Here is a 23,112-nt window from a genome sequence, read left to right as displayed (position 1 = left end):
TCCCCCTGAAAACACAAACTCAAACACCGATTCATCTGTTTTGCACATGTCGTGTCACCGTTCTGCTTTCCTTTTTTAACCATTTGATGAGACATGCCAAGTATTCAAAGGGGTAAGAAAGAACTCAAGAAAAAGCTTTTATCCCTCTGAAACCCAAACATGGTGCAATTATCTTTATTTAAAGTTTACCTCTGATTGGAAATAAACAAATTCCAAAAAGATTGTGTACAGACATTCTTGAGAAGCGTATTGCCCTGAAGGAAGATAGCAATACTGATTTATGATAGATTTGCAATAATTGCTTCAATGTCCAGTTATCACAGTAAGCTTATAATAAAATACGTAAGAAAATTTAAAAAACAGAAATTGTGCACATTGGAAAATACTGATAAATTATATCAACCAAACCAGGAAAAAATGGTTATCAAGCACAGTAGGGGGTTTAGTTTTACCACCATTACAGTAAGCTTGTAAAAACTTGGGGGTCTGTTTGCATACAGACTTTTATCTTTGTTTGCCCTGTGTGTGGTACTGCCTTTCTTTTATCCCTTTTTCGCATCCCTTCATCCCCCTATAAAACAACCCAGTGTTGCCTTAAAACAGGCCGTGAGTAGCACCAGTTAAGCTTCTGTTTGATCATGGATGATTCCAGCTGTTCAGACCACTAACCTGGCCTCTTCCCTTATTTCAGCGCATTTAGCTGTAAAACAACTGAGTGGTAACCAAAGCAGCGCTGAGCTGCTCACTAACAGTATGTGGTGTAGGCAGGAAATGTTTTTCTGTGATGGTTTCCTTACTTTTGGTCACAGTGTCGTTGATCCGGAAGCTGCACAACACTTTGTCCGCATTTCTGGCATGGAGGAACCCGTTTCCTGTTACCACAACCTGGAATGACTCTGGTCAGAGACCATAAGACAGAGACACACGTTATCAACTCAGCAGCAACTGTTTAATAATGAACAATAAATGCAAACAGAGCTAAGCCTAAAAAGAGGCTTGAAAGTAGGAAACAGTTGCAAAGTAAAATTTGCTTTTGCAATATTTTTCCAAATCAAGTCGGTCATTTTAAAGCATGCTGTTAGATCAGAATGACCATTAACTCATATACACGGTGTATAAAATCCAACTAATCATTTTAAATGAAAAATGAAAATTTTCTTGGTTTAAAAAAATTCTATTAAACATTGTGCTGAAGAGATGAGGTGCATCTTATCAACTGTGATTGGTTATTGACTGGGTCTGTTTCTCAATTTTAGGGAAATCGATGTAACTAGCAGGAGCTGCAAGTCTGAACGCAACTAAAAACACAAAACTTGTAAATATTTTGATAAAATGCCATTTATATTATGTGATAGTTGAGCTAACATATGTGAGATATAATTTTGTGCTTCAAATTTATCCTCATTTATCTCCTTACTTGCTGTAATGAGAACAGTATTTTTCGTTTTTTGTAAACTTAACAAAAAAAGCAAAGGTGCAACAAATCTTATCTATATAATACAATACTCCTTTTCTCAATAGTTAATACAGTGAAGAAGAAATGGAAATGTCGTTGGCACAAGGTGAAAACAAGTTGTAAAGTTGGGGTTTATAAATTGACAGAGACAGAGTCGAACGAAAGCCTTGTCACTCCCCTCACTGCAAAAACAATCTAAAAATAAGTAACAATTTCTTTAATTAAATGTATTTAACCTTAATTTGAGCAGGTAAATAAGATGATTTGCCAATGGAATGAGTATATCCATTCTTATAATAAGATAATTAGATAATATGCACTTGAAATTAGACAATACTGTTTTTTCTTATTTTAAATGTAAATAATCTTGTTCCATTGGCAAAGTGTCTCGCTAACCTCCTCAGTTCAAGAACAAATTAGCTCATTTGAAGAAAAAATTACGTATTTAGATTAGAATTTTTTTCAGGGAGTTCTTACCTCCTGCACATATACTGGACGGCTCTGCTGCCAGGATCTCAATACAGGACCTCTTCAGAATCTTGGGAGAAAGACAGAGAAACACGACATTTGCTTCTTTTAGTAATTCTAATCCGTCATCCATTTTTGAGCCACAGAGCACTTTAAGGTGTGCTTGGATTAACCACTGAGCTGTTAGTTTTCCCCACATTTTTCACAGTCTAGAAACATCTCCAGTGTGACAAGTGACAGAGTCCTAATTCACAACCCAGGGGCACACTCATGAGTTAAAAAAAGCAGCAGCCTTTTTTTGCACTAAACCTGATCCAGATGTCTGCAGCTGTCTGACCTGTACTGCTTATTAATTTTTTTTTCCATTTTGTTAAATGTGCAAAAGTACAATGATTTCCACAAATAAGGATCTTAGCATGAGCCTCATAAATAAAGAGAAATAAAGTAAAACTTCTTTTTGTCCTTCCGATTAAAACTGTGTGCTTAATCTGAGTGGGGGGAGAGGAGGGAAGCTTACCGAACCAATAACTCCTTGCAAAGCTTCAAATCCATCATTTACAGGGAAGACGTGGTCTTTACTGTCAGCGATCTTCGCCAACTAGAAGAAAACAAAACATTACAGCTTCAAATCATAGGCCAGATGGTGGTGTTGGAGCTTTAACATATTTGATTATCCAACCTGTGCTTTTGCTTAGTCATTACTCATTTCTCTCATGCGCTGACAATGCCCTGTAAATATTTTCCTTTTACAACTACAAATTTCATTGTGTTTCTTTGGGATTTAAAGTGATAGACCAACACAAAGTGCTACGTGTATAAATCCTGATGAAGAACCCAGAGGTTGGTTAGAGGATGCGGCCTGCATGCTGCCTTCACTGCAAAAACAATCTGAAATCAAGTAAAAAAAATCTTAAATCAAGTGTATTTACCCTTAATTTGAGCAGGTAAATAAGATAGTTTGCCAATGGGATGAGTATTTTTACACTTAAAATAAGATAACTAGATAAAATGCACTTGAAATAAGACAATGCAATTGTTTTTTCTTATTTCAAATGTAAATTGTCTTGTTCCATTGGCAAAGTGTCTCATTTATCTACTGAAATCAGGATAAAATGCACTTATTTTAAGAAAAAATTACTTATTTAGATTTACATTTTTTGCAGTGTTGTATGTTCGAACTTTACAAATGCTGCAGTTTATCAAACTATGTTAGGCTCAAGAATTAAGCCAGACATTTGTATTTTAGTTATTCCCTTTTCCACACAAGAATCCTAAGATATTTCTGGAGAAGCTGCAGAGATCCACTGTGCAGGTGTAAGAATCTGTTGATGTACAACTCTTCATTATGTGCTTCGATCACCTGGCTAGGTTAGAAAAGTGGCAAAAATAAAGCAATAGGAAGTCCTGGCAGCAGGTTATAAAAGCGCTTGAGACAGAGCAACATGGGTTTGGTCCGATTACATAAATTAGAGGTTATTCCTTCATAGCACTATGTATAGTGATAAACCTCCTCATCCTGAACATATTTTAAACCAAATACATTTTGAAAATTTTAGCAAAACTTTTACCAAGACTTAATTTAACCATTCATGAATATTTGTCTTTTAGGTACAGGAGGCAGATTATAATGAAAGATAAACTTAACGTAATTAAGTTTCCTTTAGTTGAAAAGAATTGGTGGAAACAGCATCACACTTTTGGATTTTTGTCTTTGACCAAGGACAGGTGGGCAGGTCAGACATAATAGACAGATTAATGGGGCTAAATTCAGAGCAGTTTTGGAACAAAACCTCCAAACGACAGATCTAGAATATCAAGATCATATGCTGATTAGGATCAAAGCATATTCAACCATTAAAAACGCCCAGTCAAAGTACATTCTTCAATCCAACTGTGAATTCCTGGAAAGACCTACATTTATTATTAACAGCAGCTTTCTATCCATTTGGTCGGAATTTTGTGAAGATGATTTTGGAAAAATATAGGTTTTCTAGATGTTCAAAGCTCTTAGAGACACATGCATAAAAATCAGTTATTCCAGCAGCATCACAACTGTAGACTGATTGGAGCAGATAGTGTTTTAATACGGTATATGGCAAAATCATAATAATACAACAATAATTGTAGTGGTAATATGAAAAAATGTGAGAAAAAAAAAGTTCTGTGAAATTTAGAACTGCCAGTCTTAGTGAAAACAATAAATGATCTGGTATTAACCATGAAAAACAAGAAAAAAGAAAGACGTGTGATATTGGCATGACATGCTACAGTAATTAAGCTAACAAAGTTTAAATAATAAACTGTTTCTTATTCTTTGCAGATATAAAATTACTGCACATGGATTTCCAAAGTGTACAGGTTTGGGTTTTTAGATGTTAAAGCTGTAACTTACTCATCATGAAGCTTTGATGTCATGAGACTGAAACTTCAAAAACACACACCTGTGTCTCATTGAAGTCTTTGACTCCAACGCAGTAAACTGAGGCACCCAGACTTCTGGAGCGGTTTGCCTGTCAGGTATGCACACAGATTCACAGTGAAAACAGGAAGACGCTCAAACGCCTGGCTTCAATTATACCTCTGCTTTTTACAGCATCACTCACAGCATTACCGTAAATAGGACTCCTTGTTTTTCCTATGGCTTGACAAGCAGGTTAGTAGCACTGTTTTTGTATTCTTACTGCCTAAACAACATTCAAATACCATATAAAATAGAAATTTTACGCTACAATATGATGCCAAACAGAGTGCTGATTTTTAAATTTTAAAGAAATGATGCAACTGAAGATTACTGATGAAAGTCAATGTAATTTGGACCCCCTACAATTTCCAATAAGCTCATTTCCAGCTCAGGGGGACCTCAAACCAGCCTATTCATTTGTGTCTAAGGACATAAATAATAATGGGCTTTAAAGTGGATGCTGATCTTAAATATGATAGTCAGTTAAAGGCAACTGTGAAGTTTCTTTCAGTTAAGGCATTTGGCCAAACTAAAGCCCATTCTCTCCAGAGATCTATTAGAGGCATTAATTCATGCCTTTATCACTACCAGGCTGGATTACTGTAACACACTTTATTTGGTTTTTAGTGCCTTTAACATTGCTCAACTTCAAAGAGTGCAAAACGCTGCAGCACGTCTTTTATCTGGCACTCGTAACTATTATCCCAATTTTAGCCTCATTACACTTGCTCCCTGCACATTTCAGGATTCATTTTAAAGTTTTTTTATTTGTTTTTAAGTCTCTCCATAGTCTTGCTCCATCTTATCTTTCTGAGTTGCTGCACCTTCATGCGCCCTCCCGTTCACTCAGGTCAGCCGATCAGCTGTTTCTTCAGCTGCAAAAAGCTAAATGGAAGCTTATGGGCAATCATGCTTTTTCTGTGGCAGCTCCAGAAATGTTGAACAACCTTCCATTGCAAATTAATTTGTCTACTTCTTTGTCTGATTTTAAATTGCTCTTAAACACTCATCTCTTTGCCTTAGCTTTTTAAACTGTGTGAGATGTTGAATTTAGTCTGTGATACATTATTTTTAATTAATTTTAGTTTGATTTTATCATAGATTTTATAGTTCTGATTTTAATTTTGTCTTACGCTTGTATGGATTTTTTGAGTCTGTCTAACAGTGTTATGTTGTTTCATCATACAGTACTTTGGTCCTTTGAGAAATTTTAAAGATCTTTATAAATAAAGTTGGAATGGATTGAAAAAAGCAGGGACTAAAGACACTGCACACAGAATCCCTGAATGATCTGAGGGGCGGTTAAATCCTTAGAGCCCAGAGACAGAGGAGAGATCAAAAGATAATATACGTCATAGCAGTATTTCATCTGGCCCATAAGTTGATCATTCCCATATTAAAGATTCTTTTTAGGTTTTGCTGCTCTGTCTTACCTCTATCTCTGCGTAGAGGAAAAGGTCCTCATGCAGCTCTCCATCTGTTAGCGCTATGATAACACTGGCGGTGCGGTAACCTGCACAAAGAAGCAGATGAAAATGTTTTTTATTGCCATGGGTAATTGAAGGTGGCCAAGGGGTGCAAAAGCACTGCAAATACATTAAGTACCACTAGGGAGAGTCTACCATCAATTCATATGGGACCAGACCATAGACATTACTGTGCATCAATGAATTTCGTGTTTGCAGGATTTTACAGTTCTTTTACACTGTTTGTTTCTCTTTATTTTCTGATTTCAGCATTTCTCTTTTGCTGACCTTTTCTTTTGCATGTGTTTGGTTCGTTGGTCTAGTTTTGTGAATTGTAGCCTAATTTTCTCTTTGTTGTGCTTTTTATATATATTCATTGTTAACCAGTTTGCAGCACTTTTGCACCTGTTGGGATAGAGTTTTTTGGTATTTGTAGGGCCACAAAGTTTTTAACTATCTGATCCAAACAATCACGCTCAGATGAGAGAAGGAAAGAAAGGTTTAGAACAGTGGTGTCAAAGTGGTTCCAGAAGGAACGAAAGAAGGCCAATTATTTGTTTTTTTCTAGGAAAGCACATTTGCAAAAAAAAACTCACCTTCTGTGTTTCCATAGTATATCTGCTCACTAGCCTGTAAAAAAAAAAAAAAAAAAAAAAAAAAAACAGAATGAAAAGGTAAAGCAAGAGGAGAATGGAGTGAAGCTCATTTTCTAGTAAACAAAGAAAACATGCAGATCCTTGACTGCGCCGTGCTTGTTTCTGGAGCTGGGGTGGAGGTAAAGCCTGAGCCAACTCCCATTTGGATGCAGACACTCACCTTCATGATGCCTTCATGCATAAATGTGTCTCCTCCAGGCTGGACGGCATGGAGCTCCTCCAGACCTTTACGGATACGTTCCCTGTGCAAAAAACAAAAAGGAGCAACGCAGATAATAAGATATGGCTATCTGATCTAAATATCTATTTCATCAGATCCATTACTGAATATAACTCTGCATTGAAACCAGACACACTTAGGGTTGGTCACAGAGACAGTTTCCAAAATACAAGTCATTTGCTAAAATACCAGAAATGCACAACAGATGTATAGAACCAGTGCTCTGCAGAACCATTAATAGAGGTCCAACTTTAATCATTTTTGTCTTGTTAAACCTACTTGTTTTAAAAGTAAGTTTTAGCTACATTTGAGTAAATTGCAACTTTTTCTAGTTCTTTTTCAGAATACTTTTGGTTCTGGATTTGACATTATCATCTGAAAGACTAGAGACTGAGCGGAATCAGCACAGCAGTCCAGAGGCTCCTTTCCTACCTTCAGTAGAATTCTTACTTTTGACCTTGTGAACGATATAGGAACTGGAGCTATTGGGGCTACAATAACAGAACCTTCAAAGCTCCTAGGCAAAGTGGTCCAAATTATTTCACAAAAGGGTGTGGATATCTACAAATCGTCCTCAATTGTATAAAACTTAATTTAGGTGCATCCTGTTTAGTTTCATGTGAAACTAAAAAGGCAATTGATTTTACTGGTTTTGATTTAGTGGTATATGTGTGCGTCGGTGTGTGTGTGTGTGTGTGTGGGTGTGTGTGTGTGTGTGTGTGTATGTGTGTGTGTGTGTGTGTGTGTGTGGTGGGGATGTGTAATTTAGTTTTGTGTTCAAATAACATAAAAAACAGACCATACATCATGGCATTTAACATTTATGAAGGAAGCATGAAACTTGCTCTGCTGCTCAGGAATTATAAATTGTCCACAATATGTCTTAACCAAGTGCTAAACTGCTTGCCCAGACTGACAAAACTATAACTGCAGGAGAAAGTATCCGTCTGGATTCTCCACTTGTCATAAAAATCATGGATCATAACTGTGTTAAATGTGTCCAAGTCAGCAGCTTCCCTCTTTGCTTTAAGGTGTATGACAGGACAGCAAAAGAATATGATTGAGTTTAAGACATCTGCTCCCACCTGTCATCTGTCAGGTGCATTAAAATCCGCCCCGCGGTGGAGAACACAATGAAGGACATCCGTAACTGTGGGCTGTGAGAAGGAGAGAAGGAAAATACAAGCTTTTAAATCAGTAATCATCTTTTAACAATCATTATCCCCACTGACACTGGAGGTTCACCTGATGAATTTATGTGCCAGATGTTCAACAAAGTGGTAGATTTCATTCCAGTGGTTCTGCACACTGCCAGATCTGTGAGGAGAGCAGACAACTAGATGTGAGCATGGGTTTGAGCATTTACAGAGATGACAGTGATAAAGGAGAGTGCCGTGGCTTAAAAAGAAATTCATTTTATTCTTCGTCTTTACTCATTTCTGTATTCTATGTCATCTCCTTTTATTAAGATTTTTTAATGATAGATTATTGCACAAATTGTATATAATAATGAAGTGTAAGAAAAAGTATGCATGGTATTCAAATTCAATAGAGTGAGGGATCCAATCATATTCAACCTTTCTTTGTAGGATCATCTTTCACTGAAAATATGGCTGCAAGTCTTCTGAGGTATTTCTCTAACAACGTAGTTCAAGTACAGGTCAACATTTTTGCTCATTCTACTTTGGAAAGTATAACTAAAACTAAATTGGATGAGTAGTATCTGTAAGCAGAATTATTCTGGTCTTTTCAAGAGTTTTTATCATGTAACTTTGTTATCAATTTATAATAATACAGCTCTTTGTTTGTCTATAGCACCAAAATCCCCTCAAAATACATAGACAGTATTCTTTGTTTTAAGATTAAAGGAGCAATCTATTTGCTTTGAAAGCAAGAATCTTATAGTCATGAGGAACTCAACCCAGCAAATCATCCAAGTCTTTATAAGCCTTTCCAACTTTTCTTTTTCATTGTTTTGCCTCTCTTTGCCTTTTTCTTCCATTTAGACTAAAGTTTGAATTAGTAATTCTTCAACAGTTGGTAACAGCCTATAAAACATTTGATCATTCCAGGTAGTATTTAATCATATACAGAAAGAGCAGCTGAGTCCATAAACTTGCAGTCTGGATCTAAATTGATGTATGCTTTGAACTGTCTTACGTGGAGCTGAAACAGTGCTGCAGTCTCATACTTTGGAATCAGGTACTGTCAAAACCCTTTTTAAGCAACTGAAACCATTTGAAGTTATTGTACACAAAGTTGCATTGATAAAACCTTCATGAATCCAGCTGTGTAATCAAATCTCTGTCAGACAGGACATAGATAAATGGGAGCTCTAGGCTCTCCTGTCATATCTACTCCTAATGTTGCATTGCCCTGCACTGAGGCTGTGACAAAGGCTGATCTTTTTAGCTCTTTTGGGAGGAAATTATCATTTGAGAAGGTTGTATGGTTTGTGTGCATGTCACTGTTGATTACTATCAAAAACTCCTTTGATTTAGTAATGTATTCTTAAGGCTTTGAGTTTTCCTAACACACATTTTTCCAGCGTTACCATGACACAAGTCCCAGCACAAGCAGCTGAGCCAAGAGTGTAAACATCTGGATGAAATGGAGAAAAGCAGAGTTGACAAGTAGAAAGAAGCAAAGGAAAGTTCAGGATAAAGAAAACAGTGGGGGAACATGAAGAACAACAAAAATGGGAAGAGGAGAAATGTTGATATAGAACTAAATCTCAAAGGACACTTTTTGATTTAATTTTTGAGTTAATTTTTAAAAGCATTTTCTTTAGATTTGCATAGATTTTGTAATCTCCAGAACTATTCTGCACTTCACTAATGTATTTATTTCAGTACAAAAAGAGTTAGACAATTTTAATTTTGTTTTTAGAGCTTTCAGACAAAATTTTAAAGTTTGACAAAGGGGGACTTGTGCACCTCTCACTATTCAGATTTCTTCTTGCAAAAAGTTTGAAGCAAGATTTCTTTTTTTTGTTTGTTTAATTTAACAGCTTTCAGTATCTGAATCCCAATAAAATTAATTGGTTTCTGGGATTGTTGGAGGACCATATGTGAAAAGGGGAATACAGATGAAGGCACCGTTTATCCTTGCTAAACAATCTCATTAGATTAAAGTAGCCTGTTGCCATTATTTCACCACATTTTCACTCTTTTGAAAAAGAATATTGTAAATTGCAATTGGTTAAACTGGATTTTACTTAAATTTATCAGACTAAATAGGAAAATGCATGCAATAAATTTTTAGAGTTTTATTTATGAGAAAAAACATCTTTTAAGTCCTACTTTTTGGTGGCTTTAACTGAAAAAACATTCAATAAAGTGTTTGTTTTTTTTTACATTACAGTGCATATAAATTGTCAAGATCAAGTACTATAGATTAACTAAATACGTCTTTATTTATGAAGGCACATCTAAGGAGAAACACCTACAAAGAAAACAAAACAACCATTTTTGTCTTAAGAATGAAAAATTCTGCAGACAAGTTGTTACCTATGTTTGACTGGAGGAGTCAAAGTTTAGTCAAGTTGAGTTAGACAAACGGAGGTGGGTGACAAACTAAACCAGAGTTATTATAACTCCCATTTCGGAAACAGCTGATAAAAAACAAACACAAAAAAAAACAATATCACCTGCAATGAAACCGATCTGTTGCACTTCAAAACCATGTGACACATAAATCATTACTGCCTTTTGATGTATACTCACTATGTAGATCATAACTAGTAAGAAACAGGTTATACAGCTTTAGAGATAATAAAGGGAATATGTAACTAGCGATAGGAGTAAAAAAAAAAAGAGAAATTAGGGGCATCTATGATGTTTGGGGATGGATATGCAAATGCAGCATACACAAAATATATTATTTTTTGTATGTTTTGTACCATTGCACAGACAGTGAAACCACTGTATTACTGAAGTCATAATGTCTGTTTAAATGCTGTCCAACTTACGTGTCCAGAACAAAGTAAAGGTCAAAGCCTCCAAAGCAGGAAGTCTGTGGAGCCGGTCTCCTCTCCTGGTTTGTTCCAGCATCCAGAGCCATGGGGAGAATCATCAAAGCAAAAAGCACAACTAGAACCTTCAACCTGGTGCTCCAGCACAGAGGCATCATTCCACCTACAGGAAATCTTGAATCAATCAAACCAAAAAAGCAACCAAAGTTGAATCCTCTTCCGTCAATCCTCAATGTTTTCAGATGCTGAGAGTGTTGATCAGAGTTTGAAGAGGCGGAGGGAAACAAAGCAGAGGTGTTGATGGCACTCTCTCATCCCCAGGTTTAAACCAGGTTGCATAAGGATGAGAGAGGCTCCTCAAACTACATCTGATGCTGCTCCTTTGTTTGTGCAACGCACAGAGAGAAAGAACCTCCAACCCTGGATGTATTTGCAAAAAAAGAAAAATTCCATGTGTTTTCTCTCTTTCACCCTGGATCTAAGTGGGAAGAATGATGAGGACAACATGGTCAAAGCACTCTGATCTTCTTACTGCTCCTGCCATCTAGTGGTAATAAAATAATGTAATTACACTAATCTGAACATGGAAATGTGAAATTAAACACATGAGACGGCATGTCTTTTATGAATTCCTTTTCTTTTCTATATGATATTGAGATCATAGTAAAAATGTAACTCAGACATGAAACAAAAGCAAAATAGAGAGAGCAATTACACTAAAACACCTGCATTATCCTGGATCCCCATTATGTGTTTTCAGCTAAATTAGATTTTTACCACAGGTGTTAATATTTAGCTTATAGATTAAGAATAGTGAATAAATAAACATTAATATTTTTAATCCATTTCTATATTTTTGTAATAATGACTGTTTTTAAAATGAATAGTTTGTGCATCAGGTATACAAACTGCCGCAGCATTTCTGTACCTTTCTGAATATGTGAAGAAAACATTTTAATATAATTCAGATGTTTATTTAATGTACTTTTTATATATAGAAACACACAAAAACTACACAAACTGATAGTTTGTCTTGGACATATTTGTATTTATTATTGATTTTCTTTTCAAGGCAAACTAAATTCTTTCCCACACATTCAGTTTAAGGATGTCCATTGTGGTCAGCGCTTTTATTAACTGATGCATGTTTTATACAATTCTGACCTTATATCACATTTAGGCCATATGGATTTGTAATTTCTTTATTTTCCTGAATATTGAAATACAGGACAGAGCACGGATGGGTCATCTTTCTTGTGGACAGTATATTCACATGCCTTTTGATCAAACACAGCCTCGCAGTCATCAGGGAAGCCCGTTGGAAATCCATACCTGAAATCAAACAGAAACCAGAAGAAAAAAGGTAGCTGGGACTTTTTTCTTCACATTAGGCAATAACATGCGTATGATTTGTTTGTACATACACACTGCAGCATCGTTCACAGTCGCATTTCATACATCCACTGTTCCTCCAAGTTGTCCCTCTAACATGCCATGTTAAATCAAAATCATCTTGACAGTGGGTCTCATTTTGTGTTTCTGCAAAGGGGAAAAAAAGATATATATATATATATATATATATATATATATATATATATATATATATATATATATATATATATATATATATATATATATATATATATATATATATATATATGTGTGTGTGTGTGTGTGTTTATATAGTATATTATAAATCTTTAAACCTAGAAACTCATCTGAAAATCACCATAAATATTCTTTATGTGAAATTTGGATTTTACCTGGAGTCTGAGGTTTGACCTCGCAATGAGCATCTGACAGAGATGTCAAGACACAGAGCAGCAGAGCCAGCAGCAAATATTTCTTTGGAGAAAATGAAGAACAAACAGCGCTCTTTACTATACAACAGAATTTAGAAACTATTATTTAACTTATACAGACTTTCAGGCCACTATTCATAAAAATGGAGCCACAGATAGACACATTAAAAGTTCAAGAAACCCTCCAACCATGTTTTCCTTATTCTGTCTGGGTCACAGTGTGGCTGGTGCCTATCTACAGTATAGAAGTCTTTGGGTGAGAGGTGGGATACACCCTGGACACCTTTTAGACAGTGGGAAGAAGCCGGAGTACCCGGAGAGAACCCATGCATGCACGGGGAGAACATGCAAACTCCATGCAGAAAGACCCTGGGCCAGGAATTGAACCCAGAACGTTCTTGCTGCAAGGCAACAGTTCTACAAAGCGTACCACAGTGCTGCCCAGAGTAATAAACCATAACAAACAATTATTTAAACAAATTGTTCAATAAAACTCACCATCCTGTCTCTGTGATTTGTCAGCATTGACACTGTCCTGGTAAACACAAATATGTGGAGAGTCATTTCTCTTAAATACTTTTTTTTGCCTGGACCTTTGGAATCAAACATCAGGGGGCACAGGAGTGTTACTTCACTTACTGAAAGTGATCAAAGCCCTGGAAAAAAAACAAAAAACAAATGATAAAGTGTCCAATATTTGATCTAACTTATTTTAGCACTTTTCTCTTGTTTTGTACAACAATTACAATTGACTATACTATGATTTTTGTTTTAAACAGTTTATAAGCAGGGTTAAACATTGCTCTCTCGCTCTCTTTATATAGATAGATCTAGATAGATCTAGATACTTTTTTAATTTAATTTTACAGTTGTTTTTTTTCAATAAAGAGTTATGTCTTCTGGCCAAATGTTGGTTATTTTTTTTTGTCTGTTGTGTCCCCAGATATCAATAAACTAGACTATAGGAATCTTCCTGTTTTAGTTTAAATCATCCATGGAGAAAATATGGGCACATTTTCCAAAGAAAATAAATGCAGTATCTTAAGATGGTGTTTTTTATTGTTTGAGTTTTTAAGATATTTGGAATAAGAAAAATTGAGACTACATTGCTGTAATGGTAACCTGTGCTTGCATGACCAACAACATGTATACAGAATTTATGCAAGGTCAGACCATATATGACTGGAAAAGAAATAGAATTTAAAGCAACATACTTGTTAAGTTTGGGGAAGAAAACATGTGCATGTTTGTGCCTGAGTTGATGATTGACCGGTGATTAGAGGTAAATGTGGCTGTGTTGAATAGATTCAAGTGTGCTAATTTGTCACATGGAGTGCAACATTTTTAGAATGAGAAGAATAGAAAGCTTGAAGCACTCTGTGCTTTAGAGCAGCGAAGGACAGGTAGACGTTTGCTCCTAACGGCTGCAGCAGTCTCAGGAAGACACAGAAAGTTAGGTTATCCGTGAAGCACAGAAGTTGCGGCCCACAGGCTAAAGTAACACAGAGTGAGAGATACGGGACACTGAACTACTAAACCTAACAGTGCTGCATTTCTCCCAGTTAATTAGCATAGTAGATGTGATTGAATGCCAGCTTTTAGAATGTGGGACTATCGGAATGTATTATGATATAGAATATATTGGCATCAATTGTTTACTCCATACTTAGCTACTGTAGACTTGGACTTCTAGAGGACATATGGACCCCTTTTTCATCATTCTATCTCTATTCTCCCACTCTGCAGAATCTGTTAATTCAATCTCTAACGTTCTGCTCTGTCTTTTCTCATAGTAGCTTCACCTCATCTGTTCTTGTTTGGCTGTGACTCCATCCTGGAGAGAAATATCAGCTATGCTGCTGCCATTATAGATGTTGGAGATCGGCCTGTTTTTCAGTGTAGTCCTGTTTCTCTGACTGTGATTGGTTGGATGTGCTCTCTTCATCCTCTTACATGGGAGCTGGCTCAGGGCTCGTCTGCCTGGCTGTGTGTTTCCTGGATGGGGCCGCCTTTTACAGTTGCTTTTTGTACAGGTGCTGGTCATAAAATTAGAATATCATGAAAAAGTAGATTGATTTCAGTAATTCCATTTAAAAAGTGAAACTTGTATATTATATTCATACATTACATACAAACTCATATATTTCAGATGTTTATTTTGTTTAATTTTGATGATTACAAATGACAACAAATGAAAATCTCAAATTCATCATATCAGAAAATTAGAATATTACTGAAGACCAATAAAAACAAAGGATTTATAGAAATGTTGGCCAACTGAAAAGTATGAACATGAAAAGTATGAGCATGTACAGCACTCTGTATTTAGTTGGGCCTCCTTTGGCCTGTATTACTGCAGCAATGCGGCGTGGCATGGAGTCGATCAGTCTGTGGCACTGCTCAGGTGTTATGATAGCCCAGGTTGCTCTAATAGTGGCTTTTAGCTCTTCTGAATTGTTGGGTCTGGTGTATTGCATCTTCTTCTTCACAATACCCCATAGATTTTCTATGGGGTTAAGGTCAGGAGAGTTTGCTGGCCAATTAAGAACAGGGATACCATGGTCCTTCAACCAGGTACTGGTAGCTTTGGCACTGTGTGCAGGTGCCAAGTCCTGTTGGAAAATGAAATCTGCATCTCCAAAAAGTTGGTCAGCTGCAGGAAGCATGAAGTGCTCTAAAACTTCCTGGTATGTGGCTGCGTTGACCCTGGACCTCAGAAAACACAATGGACCAACACCAGCAGATGACATGGCACCCCAAACCATCACTGACTGTTGAAACTTTACACTGGACTTCAAGCAACGTGGATGAAGTGCCTCTCTTCTTTTCCTCCAGACTCTGGGACCTTGATTTCCAAAGGAAATGCAAAATTTACTTTCATCAGAGAACATGACTTTGGACCACTCACCAGCAGTCCAGTCCTGTTTCTCTTTAGCCCAGGCAAGACGCTTCTGACGCTGTCTGTGGTTCAAGAGTGGCTTGACACAAGGAATGCGACAGCAGAAACCCATGTCTTTCATACGTCTGTGTGTGGTGGTTCTTGAAGCACTCACTCCAGCTGCAGTCCACTCTTTGTGAATCTCCCCCACATTTTTGAAGGGGTTTTGTTTCACAATCCTCTCCAGGGTGCGGTTATCTCTCTTGCTTGTACACTTTTTTCGACCACATCTTTTCCTTCCCTTCGCCTCTCTATTAATGTGCTTGGACACTGAGCTCTGTGAACAGCCAGCCTCTTTAGCGATGACCTTTTGTGTCTTGCCCTCCTTGTGCAAGGTGTCGATGGTCGTCTTTTGGACAACTGTCAAGTCAGCAGTCTTCCCCATGATTGTGTAGCCTATAGAACTAGACTGAAAGACCATTTAAAGGCTTTTGCAGGTGGTTTGAGTTAATTAGCTGATTAGAGTGTGGCACCAGGGGCCATCAATTTTGAACCTTTTCACAATATTCTAATTTTCTGATATGATGAATTTGAGATTTTCATTTGTTGTCATTTGTAATCATCAAAATTAAACAAAATAAACATCTGAAATATATGAGTTTGTATGTAATGTATGAATATAATATACAAGTTTCACTTTTTAAATGGAATTACTGAAATCAATCTACTTTTTCATGATATTCTAATTTTATGACCAGCACCTGTACTTACACACACGCACATACACACACTAAATTCTCCCAGCTAATTCTGTATATTTTAAATATTTAATAAGTGCTTTAATTATCTTATCTGATTGATGCTTCCCTAATAAATCTGCCATCTTTACTGAACTCCCCATTACCCTTTCCAGTTCTTTCCTCTCTTTTATATATTTGCTACAATAGATCAACACATGTTCTACTCCTTCGATTTCTCCACAATAACAACAATTACCCGTTGGATGTTTCCCTATTATTTTTAGACCTGCATTTAAACTAGTATGCCCAATCCTTAACCTGTTTATCCATATTTCCTCTCTTCTACTCATTATACTGTTATATCCTATGCTAATATCTTTATGTATTTTATATAAATGTCTTCCTTTTTTTCTAAATTCCATCTCTTCTGCCATACCTTATTTATTTTATCTTTAATAATTACTTTTATTTCTGTTCTACTTAGCGGGACATCATATTCAATTTCTCCTACTTTAACTGCTTCTTTAGCTAACTTATCTACTTTTTCATTACCTAAGATTCCTTTGTGTGCTGGAACCCATGTGAATTGAATACTTATATTTTGTTGCCTTATACCATACATTAAATAACTGACTTCATCTAAAAGATCTTGACGGCTTTCAGATTTTCCACTTTTAAAACTAGTCAGGCAAGACATTGAATGTGAACAGATAACTACATTTCTAGGCTTCACCTCCAGCACCCATTGCAATGCTAAAATAATTGCCAACATCTCTGCTGAAAAAATTGATAAATTATCTGTTGTTCTTCTCTTGATAGAAATATTTTCTTTTGGAATATATACTGCTACTCCTGTTTTACCATTTTCCTCTTTTGATGCATCTGTATATATTTGTGTCATATTTTCATACCTTACTTCTAAATGCTGCTGAATAATTTGATACGAACCTCCACAAGACTCTTCTATTTTTTTAGTTTCTAAATTTACTATTGGCATTTCGAAAAACCATGGAGCAATTTTAGATGTACTTACAGTTTTACAGTGTGTTATATTACTTATCCCAGAATACTCTGCATAAATATTTCCTTCCCATCCAAAACTCCTTATATTATGGCCATATTCCCAACATTCTCTGAATATCTGTTTAGTAGGGTGATTTTCCTCATGCCCTTGTAAATTTAACCAGTAATTTATTGACAGTTTCATCCTCCTTAAGTCCAGTGGCATTTCTCCAGTAATCACTTGAAGAGCAGGAACTGGAGATGTTCGAAAAGCACCACTACATATCCTAAGCGCTTTGGCTTGGATTCTATCTAGATCTAACAACAAAGAATTTGCAGCTGATTTATAAACAATACATCCATAGTCCAACACAGATCAAATTAAAACATCATATATTCTTTTCAAGGATGAGCTAGTTGCCCCCCAGTCATTCCCTGACAAACATTTCAATATATTAATACCTTTTTTACATTTATCAATAATCTTCTGCATATGTATCTTAAATGAAAGTTTTTCATCAAACCATACACCAAGGTACCTTATCATATTTACCTGTTTCAATTCATGCCCATATAATCTAAGATCTACTGTTGGATTATCCCTTTTCCTTGAAAAACATAATACTTGTGTCTTCTCAACAGACAAACGAAACCCCCATTCGTGTGACCATCTTTCTACCGTTTTAATTGCTGATTGCATTCTATTTTTTAAATAACTAAGATTTCCTCCTCTCACCCATAATGCCCCATCATCTGCATATAATGCTTTATTAATTCTAAAATCTATATTATCAAAAATATCATTAATCATTATATTAAAAAGCACTGGACTACATACACTACCTTGTGGAGTTCCATTTTGTATATCATAAATGTTTGAATAATTTACCCCAACTCTTACTTCTATTTTTCTATTCTTTAAAAAATCCTTAATCCAATTAAACATTTTTCTTTTGATTCCCATTTTATTCATCTTAATTAATAAACCCTCCTTCCAAAGCATATCATATGCTTTTTCAATATCAAAAAATGTAGCCAAGAGAATTTCTTTATTTACCTGAGCCTTTCTTATTTCATTTTCTAAACAAGCAATTGGATCTACTGTTGTCCGTCCACTTCTAAAACCACTCTGATAAGGGGATAAAAGATCTCTTTTTTCTATTTCATACATTAATCTCCTAGTTATCATTCTCTCCATCAATTTACATAAATTAGAAGTAAGAGCTATAGGCCTATAACTTTTAACCTCTCCTTTATCCTTACCTGGCTTTAATATTGGTAAAATGATTGAATGCTTCCAGCTTAAGGGCAATTCACCTTGTTTCCATACTTTATTGTATAACTTTAAAATTATTCCTTTAGCATCATCTGATAAATGTTCAATCATCCTATAGCATATGCCATCTTTACCTGGAGATGTATTTTTAACTCCTATCAATGCTCTATTCATTTCAAACAATGTAAATTCTTTATCTAAAATACTTCCATCAATCTCTTTTCTATTTAAAATTTCTCTATTATCTTCAATCATTTCCAATCTCCATGATAATTCTTCATTTGATAAATTTTTTGAACTATGCACCTTCACAAAGGACCTTGCAAACATCTCTGCTTTTTCCTTGTTTGTTATAGCTTCACACTGATCATCTTTAATTATAGGTAAAGAAAAATCCCTTCTAATTCCTCCCATCTTTCTAATCATTCCCCAGATCTCATTTATTTTAACGTCCATTCCAATTGTACTACAAAAACTTCTCCAATAATTCTTTTTTGATAGTTTAACTGTTCTCCTAACTTTAGATTGTGCTTTTTTGTATAATATTAAATTATCAAATGAATGATTTATTTTTAACTTTTTAAATGCTTTATTCCTAACTTTAATAGCTTCTTTACATTCATTGTTCCACCAAGGAACCATTTTCTTTTTCTTCAATCCAGTAGATTTGCAAATGGCCTTTTCTGCAGATTCGTATATTATATTTGTAATCATTGAATTTAATTCTTCAATATTATTGCTTAAGTTTGGCATAATCTCCATAAATATGTCACTTGCTATCTTTTTGTACATTTCCCAATTAGCTTCCCTCATTCTCCATTTAGGATACCAATTTTCTTCAACTGCTACTTTAAAATTATTCAATTTAAGCAGAATAGGATAATGATCACTTCCAAGGGAGTTATCATTCATTACTTCCCATTGACTTATTCCTGCTATCTGATCTGAGACTATAGTAAGATCAATTGCAGATTCTGCTCCATGCCCTACATCAAATCTAGTACCTCTTCCATCCTTTAGACAAGTTAAGTTATAATCATCCATAAATTCCTCAATTATGTTTCCATTTTCATCATTCCTTTTACTTCCCCATAAGGTATTATGAGCATTAAAATCTCCACATAAAATATTTTTAACATTTTCCTTCACATAAATACTATCCAGTATTTCTCTACTTATTTTTTTACATGGGTTATAATAATTTATTATATTAAATTTTGATTTACTAATCCATACCTCAATCCCTATTACTTCTATTTCTTCATTTATATTTAAAACTTTATAATTAATTCCCTGCTGAACAATGAAGACAGATACTAATGCAGGTGGGTCAGATAAGTAGGTAGTGAGAACTGGGCGGATATAAGCAGGTGTGTGGAATTAGTAATCAAACCAGGCATCAGTGCCATGATCATGACAAAAAGCCATTTTGTTTTTCCTACAAACTGATGAGACAGCACTCTTTAATATGGTTTCTTAACCTTATCTTAATTAATAGGCATCAATAAACTTGGTTTCCACATTTTGAGCAACACTTTAGAAATAATGCAGGTACTAATAACCTGAAGTAAATCTGAGGGAGACCATACCTTGCAAAAAATATTCCAGTTATGCCCTTTGTACTTTGTCGTATCTTGGAATAAACAGTGTTTTTCTTTGCATATCTTATCTTGGCGTTGATGACATATATATGGATTCTTTTTACCTTTTGTTCCACAAAAAGTATGCAGTATCCCAAGATGGTTTTTTAATTGTGTGATTTTCTTTATAGCCATAGAAAAAATGAATGTGATAAGATCAGAGGGACATAACGTGTGAGCATTTATAAGCACATGCTTAGAGGTAAGTAGGGTTGTGTTGAGTTGCTGTGTGTGCTAACTTATCACATGAAGTTATGAAGTTGTTAGAAAAAATAGAAAGTTTTCACCTCTGACTTCTTGACAGCAGCAGTGTAAAGGTTGACTGTTTCAAATGGCTGCAGCAGCAGCTCCAGGCAAACAGGCACCAGGCATTGCATTATAGAAGCCATTCACCCAACACAGAGATACGTCAACAGTAAAGAACAGAAGTTGCAGATCCCAGGCCAAGGCAAAGCGACAGACACACCAAACAGTGGTGCACAAGGGGTTTCACCCATACAAAATAATCATCTCACTCTATTCAACTAAACAGCCAATTAAGCTGCATTACTCTAGTTATTTTTCTTTTAAGCAATGAGAAAGCATGAAAAAGATGTTTTTATATTAGAAGTTAACACAGATCGGTGCCGCTTAATTTTAAAAAGAGAAGACATTTAATACACTATTGCTTGTTTAATTCATTCAGAAATTAAAACTGTCCTTATATAATTATGATCATTATTAATTTATTAATTTTTTGCTCCAGTCAATGTAGAAAATAGTTACCGGTAGTCAAGAAATTACTCAAGTACGCATAAAAAATTACTCTGTAAAATAACTACAGAAGAACTGAGTGTTGACTGTAGTCACAGAGTTATGTGAAAAATCTGCTATTTCAAAGATAAAAAATGTTTACAAAATAACAAATATGGGCAGAAGAAACACTTCTCTAAATAGTTTTTTTTAATATAAATGAATAAAGATAATTTTTTTTCTGCAGGTATTCCATGTATGTTATAAATTATAAATATAAAATTAAATATAAATTACTTCAAGGGTAATATCTACTGTTTACCTGATCTACGAAGTTACTAGTGGTGGGTAGAGAGAGTAACCAGAAATTTGACACATGTGAGAGTAGCAATACTCTCTCACGTGTAAATCGATTAATCTGTAGATAATTTTTTTCAATTAATCGATTAATAATTTGATGGACAAAGGTTAATTAAGGAAGATTTTGTATTAAATTAAACCAGGTAAAACTAAAACTTTTCCACTTGGGGAGTTCTGGATAGAGCATATTGACAGACCAAAACATTTTTTTTAAATCTTAAATGCAAAATTCTTTTTATTATTTTTATTATTATTTTTTTTTTTTTTTTACAATTTTGATGTTATTATTGCTCTAACTGGGTTGCTCTGTCAGCTAACAGCATATTTTACAGTCCCTATACTCCATTTAACAATTAATCAATTACTAAATTAGTTAATTATTTCAATAATCGATTAATCCGATTGATTGCTTCAGATCTACTCCCGAGAATTTTACTTCAGTAAAAGTATGGGATGCAAATACTGATAAAAGAGTAGTACATGAGGCTAAATATAACTAGTTATAACTAGCAGCCCCCCATCCCCAAAAAAAGGGTCCATTTCAGAAACCCAAGTATGCATACAGAAATGTAAATACGACAGAAATAAATACCATGAAAGAAATAAATAGGCAGAGGCGTGCACAGACATTTTGGGGGGCAGGTGCTCAGGAGGGGGGGGGGGGGGGGGGGGGGGGGGCACTTTTTAGCGCACGTGTAACACTTAATTATAAAAAAAAAATAAACGCATGTTGAATGAAATTTGACTTTTATTTGTAACATTCTCTAAACGTGAGTTTTCAATGGAAAAAAGTCACATCACCAACAGAACAGACTAAAGCATACTTCTTTCATCTGGCTCATCTCCCTGTTTTCCCTCATCCATCTGTTCTCCCTCATCCTGGTCTTTTTCTGTCTCTGTGTCTTCCCTGAACTCTTCCTCATCTCCTGTCCTGTTATATGTTGATGGTATAGAGCTTCCCTGCTGTGACTGGCTACAATATATTAATAATAACCATCATGACAATAATAATAATAATATTGATAATAATAATAATAATAATAATAATAATAGCTTTAACAAATATGCCACATTAGTTTAAATAATGGGCTATAATGGGACATGACTGGAAGTCTTGTCACGTGGATATGACTTATGGTAGCCTAAAAAATAATAGCTATTTTAATACCTGCTTCACAAACCACTTAAAAATAAAATGTGAACAGCTTTTAAGATTTTTCAATACGATTAACCCTCCTTTCTTGGCATTGTGCTGCAATTACTAAATCAATATACAATTAAGACAATAAAGAGACCAAAATGTGTTAATTTATGTTGCCTAACAAAACCTATACAACAGAAAACGTTTGTCTTAACACATAGATTTGTACAGAAGAGGATTAGGGCCACTGAAAAAAAAAAAAGTTAACTGATTTTTAAATTTTATTTCAGTTTAACATGGGAAAAAAGTCAGAATTCTGACTTTTTTATTGTCAGAATTCTGAGATTAAAGTCAGAATACTGAGCAAAAAGTCAGAATTCTCAGCAAAAAGTCAGAATTATGAGAAAAAAGTTAGAATTATGAGATTAAAGTCAGCATTCTGACTTTTTTCCCATACTAAACTGAAATAAAATTTAAAAATCAGTTAACTTATTTTTTTTTTTCAGTGGCCCTAATCCTCTTCCGTAGATTTGCAATTGCAAACTCTACCAAAATTATTTGTAGCCTATGTGTTCGTCCTCACGTTATCTGTCATTGATTTGGGCCACAGTGTAAAACTTTCAGAATCAGAATCAGGTTTATTGCCATTGTTAGTGAAGAGTTCACAAACTAGGAATTTTTTATGGTACAATCGTGCAACATGAAACATATAATATGGAATAGGTAAATAAAATTATAAAAATATCTAAAAACTGTGGGTATACGTCATGCAATAAAATAGACTAATGTATACACTTAAGATAAAAAAATATGGATACAAAATATAAAAAGTAAAATAGCA

The 23,112-nt window shown here is 35.0% G+C and overlaps 1 protein-coding gene across 1 annotated transcript in view; it reads right to left on the bottom strand.

Moving 5' to 3' along the window:
* antxr1a (ANTXR cell adhesion molecule 1a) overlaps positions 1 to 11,188 on the bottom strand; it is a 29,233-nt gene extending 18,045 nt beyond the window's left edge. The window contains exons 1-10 of the mRNA XM_038285767.1: positions 10,698 to 11,188; positions 7,973 to 8,044; positions 7,813 to 7,884; positions 6,668 to 6,749; positions 6,448 to 6,481; positions 5,819 to 5,898; positions 4,366 to 4,434; positions 2,442 to 2,522; positions 1,934 to 1,994; positions 798 to 896 (exon numbers count right to left, since the gene is read on the bottom strand). Of these exons, the coding sequence (XP_038141695.1) occupies positions 798 to 896; positions 1,934 to 1,994; positions 2,442 to 2,522; positions 4,366 to 4,434; positions 5,819 to 5,898; positions 6,448 to 6,481; positions 6,668 to 6,749; positions 7,813 to 7,884; positions 7,973 to 8,044; positions 10,698 to 10,858 (811 nt within the window). The 5' untranslated portion in view covers positions 10,859 to 11,188. The remainder of the gene's footprint in view (positions 1 to 797; positions 897 to 1,933; positions 1,995 to 2,441; positions 2,523 to 4,365; positions 4,435 to 5,818; positions 5,899 to 6,447; positions 6,482 to 6,667; positions 6,750 to 7,812; positions 7,885 to 7,972; positions 8,045 to 10,697) is intronic.
* Positions 11,189 to 23,112: the final 11,924 nt, after the last annotated feature.

The sequence above is a fragment of the Cyprinodon tularosa genome, unplaced genomic scaffold, assembly GCF_016077235.1.
Source record: "Cyprinodon tularosa strain WSP-4 unplaced genomic scaffold, ASM1607723v1 ctg214, whole genome shotgun sequence".
Taxonomy (NCBI): domain Eukaryota; kingdom Metazoa; phylum Chordata; class Actinopteri; order Cyprinodontiformes; family Cyprinodontidae; genus Cyprinodon; species Cyprinodon tularosa.
The sequence above is the reverse complement of the archived record's forward strand: the minus strand, read 5'-3'. Positions and strand labels throughout refer to the sequence as shown.